The sequence below is a fragment of the Fukomys damarensis genome, unplaced genomic scaffold, assembly GCF_012274545.1.
Source record: "Fukomys damarensis isolate Sample0158 unplaced genomic scaffold, DMR_v1.0_HiC HiC_scaffold_5, whole genome shotgun sequence".
NCBI classification, from domain to species: Eukaryota; Metazoa; Chordata; class Mammalia; order Rodentia; family Bathyergidae; genus Fukomys; species Fukomys damarensis.
In genome coordinates this window covers 26,480,372-26,493,297 of record NW_022900917.1, presented here as the reverse complement: position 1 = coordinate 26,493,297, position 12,926 = coordinate 26,480,372, and the positions used below count along the sequence as shown (strand labels likewise).

The window sequence follows — 12,926 nt, the reverse complement described above, 5'->3', positions numbered from 1 at the left end:
AAAAAAAAAAAAAAAAAAAAAAGGAAAGTTAGTAGACAAAACCATTTAGAATGCCTTCAAAATATAAAGTACTTAGAAATAAATTTAAGAAAAAGTACGTGACTTCTATATTAAAAGCTGTAAAACATATTTCAATGTAAATATCTAAATAAAATAAAAAAATCTCATTTCATAAATTGAAATATCTAATATTAGCAAAAAAATTTGACTTAAGTTTTCTTAATGGAAATCCAGCATTAAAAGTCCAAGATACACACCATTTTAAAGTAAAAATATGGTAAAATTTTGATTAGGCAAATATGATCCAAAAAAAGTTTTAAATAAAAACTAATCACTGAAAAAACAGAATTGTGGAAAAAACACCAGAAGGAATGCAGATGTACCTAAGGTACTGGTAAAGGCAGTGATTGTTTTCAGCACATGATATAGATTCCAATTATCTAGCAGTTGATATAATTCTGAGAAGTAATAGAGAAATTCATAATTGTAGTCGATGTGTTAAACCATAGCGCTCAAAATGTATAGACTAAGGAGATATATTGGAAATTATAGAAGATCAGAATGATAAAATCTGAGTTCTAACATATGATAGTGGTTAATAACATTCTCATGGAATTCAGGAAATGCAGAAATCTGAGAGAAACCTCAGCAATTCATGTCAGAATAGTCGAGTAACAATTCCAAATGGAAGCTCACAGAACATCTTTAACTCGAGCATGGGTGGTGTAAGAAAGGGTCTAAAGCTGTAGAAAGTGCCAACTGCTCTTCCTGTGCTCCACAGAAGGGAGCACCGTGCAAGGCTCAAGGGGCTCAGCAGAAACAGAGTTGTCTCATTGCTGAGGGGGCCCCGAACAAAAGGCTACCGCTGCTTCATGGTTATGAAGGCTGGAGTGAGGGCAAAGAAAAGGGCTGGGGGTAGGGAAGAACTGAGGACCGAGGCAGAATACAGAGAAATACCTGTAAGGTTTTCCGGTAAAGATACCTCCGAGGAGAGGTGCTTCCACGAGGAATGTAGACATGCACGTATGTGAATGTGAGCCTGACCCGGTGGTACCGCCTCCTCAGAGGCGACAACACCCAGGCTGCGCACTAGACCGTTATGGAGAAGGCAATCTTCCCCTCTGCCTGCCGGGAAAAGCCTCTGCATCTAAAAATTCACACATTTTTGATTATTTGTTGAAATTCTCAAACATGTAATCCAGAATCAAACTGACTGGGTTTTTACCCCTACCCCATAGTTCTGCTACTTACTACCCAAGAGACTATGAGTGAATTATTTTATGCATTCGTTCTTCTGCTTGTTAAATGGTAATAAGTGATAGAATACATTGTAAGTACTCTAAATGTATTAGCACTTGTTTATATCTGTATATGTAGAGAGGCACAAACATACATTCATGAATATATATCTTTATTATGTGCATATATGATACAAATGCATATTTGCATTCATTTTGGTGTATGTATTGATGGATGGATGGATATGCACACATGATCTTGGTGGTTAGCAAGTAGCACTTCATTCTGTCATCAAAGGACAAAATTCAAACTTCCATCCATTACTGTACCTCAAAGTTGAGGATATTCAGTGACATTTCCTCTTCTCCATCTGACTGATCAGCATAAAAACCAGAGAGATGGTTGTCTGTCATTGTCCTCTTACATGGTGCACAATGGTAGAGCCAGGGACAGGCTGCCCACCTTTAACAACTCATTCAGAAAAAGAGAAGCTAGGAATATATTAAAGTCATTCAATCATAGCAAAAATGTTATTTTAGGGAGTGATATGTAAAATTCTCTGCCTTACTAGTGTCAGAAATTATTACTATTATGATTGTAATAGTAGTCATAGTATCTAGAAGTAATAGTACATGTTTGTGGTACTTGGTGAATACTTCTTTGTGTGGAGTCATCTTAGTTCCCCTTTTCATCCCCTTTGCTCCCGCCCCTCTTTTTCCACTTCTGAGCCCCTTGCTCTTAGAAAATTAGGTGGTAGATCTGTTTTACTGGCGAGAATACTTCTTGGCTTCTCTATATGTGAGGTTCTCTCTCTCTCTCTCTCTCTCTCTCTCTCTCTCTCTCTCTCTCTCTCTCTCTCTTTTTAATCCTGAATGGACAAATCTAACAAGAACATAAGAAAATGCATACATATTGAAGATATACTCCTAAGTGAAATAAATAAGGCACACGTGTGTAAGTACCGAATAGTTTCTCTGGTGTGAATAATCTGCAATAATACATAAGATCCTAATAAGATTACTGACATTTAGAAATGGGAAGAAAGGAGCTAAAGCTGTAGGGAAGGTGAGATGGGTAGGGGAAGGGTAATAAGGGAAAAGAAAAAATGTGAGATAATGAAAACATGGAAATAAAGTGTTCGTAGATCGGGAGGGGAGGAGGGATGAAGGGAAGGCAGGGACAAGGGGAAAAAATGAGAATCAAGACCTGTCATGTACAGGTACAAGATCCCAACAATGAATGTAACTGTGCTGTATCCCTAAAATGTACCAATAAACTCAATTAAAGCTGAAAAAAAAAAAGATTATGTTTTCTTTGAAGGGTAGGAACTGTTCCAGTTTCTTTTGTTTTGAAAATTCAATCAGCTAAATTTTTATTAGGCCATAATATGCAATTTATACTATTTTCAACGGCATAAATCCTTCAAAAGCATATCAGACTTCTGATACATTTGTCTCCAGTATCCTCTACAAGGCAATGATCAAAGCCAAGGTTATAATCTAGACATTATTTTAACTCTTTTTCTATTTCTTGCTTCCTCTCCCTGTGCCTTCCCACCTTCTCATGGAGGCTGCCATCAGGTCTTCAGGACAATAGTCTTGGAAGGAAAGCCACAACTTTTCATTAGACCTTTGTCATAGGGTTAAGCATCTCTACTTAACTGAAAAGACTTGAGATACCATCACTCGTGAAGTCTTCTTTTTAAAACTTTTCTTGTTACACAAGGTCAAGAAGCCTGTGGCTTTTATTATTCTGTTCAACATTTACGGATCCTTTGTATTTTCTTTCCTTTCTGCTTGACAAGTGATCACATTTACTGACTTAATACATTGCTACAAGTAAGCAACCTCAAAGTAGAATAACTTTCTGCCTCTTTGTTACATTGTATAAGCTAATAAGTTCTTGAGGAACTTGATCTGCCTTCCAAATGATTACAAGCAACTAATAAATGTATCCTGACTCAAAAATTATATTTTCTGGCCACCTCTGGCAGGAAATTAATAGCAGTTAAACCAATGACACATATTTTGGGTTTTAGTTATGACTCCATACCACTTTGGACACTAATTCTTTATTGCTACATTGGAAGTATGTATTTTTAAACAATGGTACATAAAGCCTGTTTTCTCAAGACCATTTCTCAATATAAACTAGTGCTGTTTAAACTTTTCTTTACTTTTACTACAATTTACAACAAAATTCAGGTTATATGATCATACAAAAAGCACATGCACAAACATACTAAATAGGACATGTCTAAACTGGGATGTAACTGGCAAAATCATACATGTGATATGAGCACCTAAATTTCCTTCAGATTGATAAGTTGATTTTTCACAGATTTTAGAAATTTGCTTGAAAAATGTAGGATATTTAGCAACAGCGCATATAACAGATAGGTAATCATTTGAGAACTAATGTTAACATGCCGTTTTTATCCTGATTATCATGTTTTATTTATTCAATAATTAATACAATTATTGGGCCGAGGATTTAGCTCAGTGGTTTGGTGGCCTGCCTCGCAAGCGCAAGGACTTGAGTTCAATCCCTGGTACCACACACACACACACACACAAAGTAATAATAATACAATTATAAAAGTAATGCTAAATATTCATTCTAAGATAATTGTTTAACTTAAAATTGCATATGTATTGTTTTACTTAAACTTTATATTGTGGTAAGTTGCAGCTTCATTTGATCTAACTCTAATACTTAAGCACTATTAAGAATCAAACATAAATGGTGAGAATAGAATTTATATTTTTATTCAATATCCAAAAAGGATATTATAGTTTTTTATACCAGAGAGACTATTTGGTATTTATACATGTGTTATTTATTTCACTTAGGAGTATATTCTCAATATGTATCCATTTTCCTATCAATGGTACATAAGATCCTAATGATATAACTGACAATGTGAAATAAGAAGAAAAGGGCTAAAGGTGTAGGGGAAGTGGGAAGGGTAGGGGAAAGGTAATAAGGGAAAAGAAAAAAATTTAAGAAAATGAAAAAATGGAAATAAAATGTTTGTAAATGGGGAGGGGAGGAGGGGGTGAAGGGAGGGCAGAGACAAGGGGAAAAAAATGAGAACCAAGACCTGTAATGTAAAGGTACAAGATCCCAATGATGAATGTAACTGTACTGTATACCTAAAATGTACCAATAAACTCAATGAGAAAAAAATAAAAAGGACATTATAATTACTATGAATAAAAATAGAATCTTACAATTAAAACTCTGAGTTTTCCATTTTAAATAGACAATGACATTATGTAACTTATTAAAATTTAAAGTATCATGGAGATATCTGCATCTATCTATCTATCTGCATCAATGTGTGTGTATTAATATTAGAGAGGAAAGAAATTTCTAAATAGGAAGCTAAAATATAATACAATTGCAGTTCTCCTTAAACAACTCTTAAATAAAAAGAAAATACAATACTGGAAATTTAGAATACAAGCATTTTTTGCTTTGCTTCTTTACATTTATTCTGTGGTTTTCGCATTTGTAAATTACATCTTTCTTTTTAAGGCCTGTTAATAGAACAACACATGAACATAACATTGTGTGGAAGACGCTGAAGACAGTTCCAGACTTAGCCTCCCAGCTAAATGATGATCATCTGAAAACACTTAGCAAGAATATCATTTCTGAAACCTGGGTCAAAGGCAGCATAGGTAACAGATTAATGTAGATATCATCTAGCAGGATGAAATGTTTGTATCTATGTTGATTTTTCTGTCATTACAATGTTTATAATTTCAGTTGACATTTTAAAAGTACACAATCAGCCTATATTCCATGTGTGAGATTACTAGTGAAATAAATAGCATTTCAAGTTTTAGTATGTAATGTCTAAGATGCATACCAATGTGTCTCCACTTTGAGCACACAACATCGAAATTATGCAGGCCACTCAATGAAATGCACAATGGCGGGCTTAAACCCCAGAATTTCTGGCTCAGTAGATCTGGGATGCAGCATAAATTGCATTTCCAATAATCCATCAGCAGATATTACTAATTTGGGGATCACACACTGAGGCCCATTCACTTGTACCCATATTTAGTAACAGTCTAGCTGTGGTTTTCTCTGTTAAGACAGCCAATGATGGAAACGATTATTTGCCTAAGCCAGGTACCATTCTAGATACTGGAAAAGAAGTACCTAGACAGATTTTAGTTTTCCAATTTCAGCTGTCTCTTTTCTAGGGGTACAGTAGGTATGTTAATAGAAATTCATATATTTATATTTTTTCATCTTTAATTGAGTTTATTGGTACATTTTAGGGATACAGTACAGTTACATTCATTGTTGGGATCTTGTACATTTCTCTGGTGTGAATAAACTGAAATAATACATAAGATCCTAATAAGATTACTTAAATGGTGAAATGGGATGAAAGGGACTAAAGGTGTAGGGAAGGTGGCATATATTTAGATTTTTTTAATGGAGAGGCATACAACACATACATTGTGTGTCAAGGGTATCCATTTTCTATTCCTCAAAGAAAAAAATAAAGATGAACATTGCTATTATTATTTTCCACAGATGAGAGCCCCCAAGACATAAAAATATCATGCAGAGAAACCATGGTTATCATTGAGCTTCAAATATACTTCTGCTAATGACAATCTCTTTCTCTGTGCATTGTGTCACTACTGGTTTTATAAAGTAGTTCATCGGGATCATGACTTGCAAACTAACTGGAACTTTGGAGAATGTGTCCCTTTGAAAATTTACATATTTTGACAGTTTTTCCCCAATGTTTTCTCTCATAATTAGCTTCATTTAATCAGAGTCAAGCAGTGAAAAATAAATCAAAAGAGTTTTCCAAAGATTAAAATGCCTTTAAAGTAATAAAAGAACAACTATTCAACATTGCTTTGCCATTAGCTTGAAGATAGCAATTAAAAATTAATTTGTTTCATAAGCTCTGAAATTATATTTAATGGTAAGAAGTTTTAGAACAACCCAATATCTTCAGTAGAATACTGACAACACACATTGTGGTGCCTATTTTATGGGATTCTAGGCATTGGTTCGGAGGGATATGTTTCCATCTACCTATCTATCTATGGATATGCTTTATCTATCTATCTATCATCTATCTATCTATCTATCTATCTATCTATCTATCTATCTATCTATCTATCTATCTATCTACATATATGTGTTTTACATATATTTAGTGTTTAGAGGCTAGTAAAAAATAGAACAATTGCAGAATTATATAAATATTATATATGCACATGCATCATCTTTTTAAATGCATAAGAATGAGCTCAGCAAGATGATCCAAAAATATGTACTGCCTTGTGAAGCATAGTAGAATTGGAAAGTGCTATAGTTTGGGTGGGGTTTGAGTGATCCCCCCAAAGGCTTGACTGAAGGGTAGGCCCCAGGGTGGCACTGTTGGGGGATGGTGAGACCTCTGGGAGGAGTGTCCTGGTGAGAGGGCCTCAGAAAATCTGGGGTGTGAGTTACTTCTTGTGGCACCATTAGGTTCTTGTGGGAGATTATTACAAAAAGAGCAAAGAGGTCTTGTCCATCTTTTCCCTTCCTATTCCTATTTGACGTGTTAGTTCTCCAACTGCCATTATGTGCCATTATGGTGTCCTTACCAAAGATTAAAGAAATGGGATTTCTTAATCTTCGCCTTTGAACCTACAAACTGTGTTGTAGACAAATTTTGTCTTCATAAAATCAGCTTCCTTAGTATTTCATTGCAGTAAGTAAAGCTAATGCAATAGGAATAATTCAGCATTCTACATATATTTGTGTTGGCCTAATTTTTCTATAATGAATGTAGATTTATGTGTCAGTATGTATAATTACACATTTGTGTTTTTGAAGAAAGTTCTATATTACAATTAGAAGCAAACATTTTATTCTGATGACATCTTAATAACTCGTCATTAACTATTAAAATATGAAACCTCAGTAACAATCAACTTTAATGTGATTATTTACATTAAATAAAGCACTAAAACTAGTATTTCAATGGGGTATACTTTCAATAATTTAAAAATATTTATAAGTTTCTGTTTACATTTACCTGTGTTAGAATCCTCCTGGGTTTGTACAAGTCTAGTTCTGACAATTCAGCCTTGTTTCACTATCAAAGCTGTGAACTTATTAAATATATGACCTTTGTAGATCTCTTAGTTCATCCAGTTTAAGAAACAAGCCCAACTAGATGTTTGCTGTGTCTCCTTTTTTCTTTATTCATGGATGCACTTCCCTCCCTCTCCTGTTAGTAAAAGTACTCCCTCACGTTGGCCTTCGTCACCGGGCTGCTGACTTTCAATCTGCTGCAGAGATTTTCTTTCCTTGGCCCAGTTTCATGCAGCTGTTTTACCTTCTGATCTCCCTTCTGGCCAGTCGTTCTTCAGAGCCAACTTATTTAAGGAAGTTTCCTAAACTTAGGGCTAGTCTGTCATCCTTTTGTACATTCAGCTTTTGTGAACAATAAAATATGAACAAGAAAACAATATTATGATTTTCGTTCTTCAGAGCCAACTTATTTAAGGAAGTTTCCTAAACTTAGGGCTAGTCTGTCATCCTTTTATACATTCAGCTTTTGTGAACAATAAAATATGAACAAGAAAACAATATTATGATTTTTATAGCAGTGAATCACATATTTCAGGTTTAAGTGATCATTGTACCATACTTATTAGTTTATGTAATTCATTTGTTATGATTACTATGTATAAATTATTAAAATTACTACTTATCTATGTTATATATAGGGATTATAGAAATAGAGACATAGTTTACTGAAATAAAATAATCTCAAGTGTTTTCCATTGGTCCTCTTAGTTTATGATATGGTAACACAATTTTTTAGATTGTTAACCTCATGAAAAGTAAAAAAATTCACTTGCTTGAGATCTCAATTTAGTAACTAATCTGGAACTGGACCCCAGATAAAAAATATTATTATTTACCTTTACCTTTCTATTCAATCAAGTTTCTATAAAATGAATAATATATTTTCTTTATTTATATCATCTTTACTGTGTTATCTCTACTAGGATCCTATTAAAACTTACAGTAGTATTTCTTTTCTAGTTCTTCAATTTAACTTTATTGTTTTCTGAGTTTTTGTGAAGTAATAGATCAAAGATTCCTTACTTATTATGATAAATTTTTGTATTTCATTTAATGCTGAAAATATTTGTTATTATTGAATTTTTAACATTTCCTTTGCTTGCATTGATAATTTATGTTATGGTTTATGTTTCATGTAACATATAAAGATGCAGTAGCTAAGTCTCATGAAGTATGGAGTGTGCATCTTGTCTATATGTAAATTAATCAAAATTCAAAAAATATACTTTTGTTATAAAAATAACAAATTTAGTTCCAGGGTCTATACTATGGCTTCCTTAAAGGTATACATGGCCTTGAAAAATATATATTAATTCTAAAATGAAAATAGGCTTTCTTTGAAACTGAGATTTTTATAATTATAACTACTACTAATAAAAGATACAATCTTAAAATTGAAGTACTGAGTTTATTTTAAAATGCATTAAATAATTTCCTAACATTTAAGATATCATGGAGGTGTATCTTAATGTTGGAAAGCGATCATTATATTGTACATGTTTTTGAAACTCACATAATGAATCATTTAAATATAACAGTTTAAATGATTGAATGAAATGTTCCTTACTGGAAAAAAATAAAATGTTCTCACTTAAATATGTGTCATACAAAATCAAAAATATTTTTGAAATAAGAAATATAGTTAGGTTGTTTTGTATAACGAAGTTTAATTTTAAAGATTAATACTTAATAGGTTTAAACTGATTATATTCATTCACCAAGAAATTATAGTCATAAATTCTCTTTTTATAAAACCTACAGATATACAACTTCATTTAAAGTAACTTACAATATATTGTACTGAATAAACTCATCATAAGATGAGAATATAGTCAGTAAAACAAAAGCATTAACACATATAACCAAACAGCACAGCTTACACCACTGAGTATTGATTGTTTTCTTTTTGTGGTTGTGTGGCTTACTGGGAGCTGTGTACACTGTTGCTGCCCAGCATGTGGAGAGAATATCGTATGGTATTTCGATAGCCTAGAAATAGATTAAAATTCAAAACTGTTGTGTGTATGATGATTCTCAGTTTGTTCATCCCCCCTCTATAACTGACTTAGATGAAAGGGGAAGCTTTAAAAATTGGTACATTTACAGTTTGTCTTTACCAATGTTCTGTGACCAAATGCACCAAACTTGGATGATTGATTGATTGATTGATTGTTCTCTCATTAAGTTTATTGGCACATTTTAGGTAGACAGTACAGTTATATTCATTATTGGGATCTTGTACCTTTACATGACAGCTCTTGGTTCTTATTTGTTCCCCTTGTCCCTGCCCTCCCTTCACCCCCTCCTAACCTCTCCATTTAAAAACACTTTATTTAAATTTTTTCATTTTCTCATTTTTTCTTTTCCCTTATTACCCTTCCCCTACCCTTCCCACTTTCCCTACACCTTTAGCCCTTTCTTCCTATTTCACAATGTTAATTATATCATTAGGATCATATGTATTGTTATAGTATTTCACACCAAGAAACTATTTGGTATTTATACATGTATGACTTATTTATTTCACTTAGGAGTATACCCTCAGTATGTATCCATTTTCCTATGAATGAATCTAATTTCTCATTCTTTATGGCTGAGTAGTATTCCATTTTATAGAAAAACCATCTTCTTTATTCAGTTTCCAACTGATGGGCAAATGGGCTGTTTCCAAGTTTTAGCTATTACAAACTGTGATGCTATAAACATAGGTGTGCATATATCACTGTTTTATAATTCTTTTAATTCTTTTGGAATGATACCCAGCAGAGGGATGGCTAGGTCAAGTGGAACCTGTTGTCCCAGCTGTTTGAGGTATCTGCATATTGATTTCCATAGTGGTTGCATCAGTCTGCACTCCCACCAACAATGCAGAAGAGTTCCTTTCTCACCACAACCCCGCCAACATTTGTTATTGTGTGATTTCTTGATAGCAGCCATTCTTTGTGGGGTGAGGTGGAATCTCAGTGTTGTTTTCATCTGCATCTCTCAAATGACCAGTGATGGGGAACATTTTTTCATATATTTACTTGCTGCTTTTACTTCTTTGTCTGAGAAATGTCTATTCATTTCAGATGTCCATTTTTGAATTGGGTCTTTATATTTCAAGATTGTTTTGAGTTCTTTGTATATTATAGATAAGAGCCCTTTGAGGAGCAGCTGGTAAAAATTTTTTCCAACATTGTAGGGTGTCTTTTAGTTCTGTTGATGGTTTCTTTTGCAGTGCAAAAGCTTTTTAATAAGATGAGAACTGAGTTGTTGATTCTTTCTGCTAGTTCCCATGCTACTGAGGATTTGTTCACAAAGTTTTTTCCTATGCCAATGTAAGTTAGGCAGAATTACGAATGATTTCATTGGTGGTGTCCTTTTAGAAAATGGATCTCCAAAAGAAATCCAGCCTCTGACAAAGTCATTTACAAACAGCTTGATTTATTTGTATTTCCACTTCACTTCCATACTTTGCCCTACTAGAACTCTCCAGCTGTCTCTCTTTATTTTTCTTTATAATACCTCTTATGACTCAATTCCAGTTTGTATGCTTCTGATTCTTAGACTCCTTGGTTTTAGCCCTTACCTCTGCTTTGTATTTGTGTAGATGACATACTTCTTTCTATGCATTTTAGGAGAACTTTCTGGGCTCCTGTAAGAAGCTATGACATACAAACTTCACATTTTGTTTTCAGCATAGCTCTTTTACAATCAGCTACCTTAATGGTGGTATTATTTTACTTGGGATATATTAAAAATATAAAAATTTTAACTTTCTCTTTCTCTGCCTAAATTAGTTAAGTCATAATATATAAATTCAACTTTAATCTTTCACTTTTGCTTTCTGTTTTGCCTTCTCAGTGTGTAGTTCAGCTTCCCTTCATTTATTCTTATGTGGGTAACTTTAACAGACTCCTAACTTGTCTCTGTTTTTCATAATTGAAGAAAAATTATTCATTGCATATCGGTATTTTTCTTACTCTAAATGAAATATAATCATTATCGAAGATTGGAAAATATTTTTAAAAACACAAGTAAAGAAAAAAGAATCTTGTTTAATCCCATTAATTTGATAGTTATTATTATCATTTTCACATATTTTCCTCCAGTTTTAGTTACATATGTATTTCCAGGTGAAATCTTACATTTTTGGCTCTTTCTCTAAATTTACCATATCATAGGATTTCTTGGTTTACTAATATTTCTATAAATATAAATTTTTAATAATAGTATATTTAACATATTTTTAGATGAATATATCAGAATTTACTTAATCATTGTCTCTTTAAAGAGATTTATATACTGCAGTTCTAAAAATTTTTGTGTGTACTTATTTTTGTCTTTACTTTGAATTTTTATTTTTGTACCAGGGATTGAACTCAGGACCTTATGCTTGCAAGGCAGGTAGCAGAACTACTGAGCTAAATCCCCAGCCCTACTTTGAATTATTTATTTATGATATTTCTAAAGCTAAAAACAGTGAATCAAGAAGTATGTATTTTTAAGGTCTTTCTGTGTTAGACAGCCATGACTTCTCTGGGACAAAATGCTCAACACCCATAACTTAAGAGAGGTTTATTTTGGCCCATAGTTTCATTTTCTCCCCTCTATAAATCTATGGATTAAATCCATAAATAGCTGATTCTAGGGTAGAAACATCATTTGAAGAGCACATAAGAGTAAAGATGCTCAGTTCATGAGGGAAAGAAAGCAGAGCAGGGGGACACTTTGAAAGAGGAAGGAGAAAGAGATAAAAGTCCACATCTCCATGACTCAACCAGAAACAACTAGAATTTTTCCATGAATTCCCCAGGCAAATGACAAGTCAATCAACTTACATTCTGTCATACACAGTATCTCAACCTCTTGTCAACTTGTAATCTAAACACATCTACTTAAACCATACCAGATCTCCAAATAAAGATAATTGTAAGTTCACCATTCTACCTAACGTAATACAACCATCTTGCACACAACTAGCAATTAAACAATCCCTCCCCAGAAATTGAAATAATTTGGGCATGTTTCAAAAGTTCAAATCAATGTCTCTTCTGTGACTCAAGGCAAAAATCCTAGCTGTGAAACTTTATACAATCAAAATCAAGTTGCGTAGTCCCAAGGTATAATGGCAAAGTGTAATTATTCCCTTTCAAAAAGGAAAAATAGGTGGCTAGAAAATAGTAGGACCAAAGCAAGACTGAAGCCCCTCTGTTTATACCTTAAATCATATAAGTCCATCCTGGGATCTGTAGAACATGGGCATGAGATGGGTTCTCTAGATATCCCTACTTCTGGTATCCATGTATTGGTTACTTTCTTGTCAATGGAACACAATACCAAACACCCACAACTTAAAGGGGGAAAGATTTACTTTGGGTCCTATTTTCAGGAGATTCAGTTCTTAGTAGACTGCCTTCAAGGTGAAAGCATTATGACAGAAAAGTGGGGCAGAATAAAGCTGCTCAGTTCATGGTGGCTGAGAAGACACAGGGGAATAGTGCCAGAAAAGAAAGGATAAGGGACCCAACATAGACCCCAAGGTTACACACCCATTTATCCCCTACTCAGACACACCT

The 12,926-nt window shown here is 33.5% G+C and overlaps 1 protein-coding gene across 1 annotated transcript in view; it reads left to right on the top strand.

Annotated features, from left to right (window-relative positions):
* Cnbd1 (cyclic nucleotide binding domain containing 1) overlaps window positions 1-12,926 on the top strand; it is a 398,420-nt gene that overhangs the window by 224,821 nt on the left and 160,673 nt on the right. Inside the window, exon 5 of the mRNA XM_033758973.1 lies at window positions 4,780-4,925. Coding sequence (XP_033614864.1) covers window positions 4,780-4,925 — 146 coding nt within the window. The remainder of the gene's footprint in view (window positions 1-4,779; window positions 4,926-12,926) is intronic.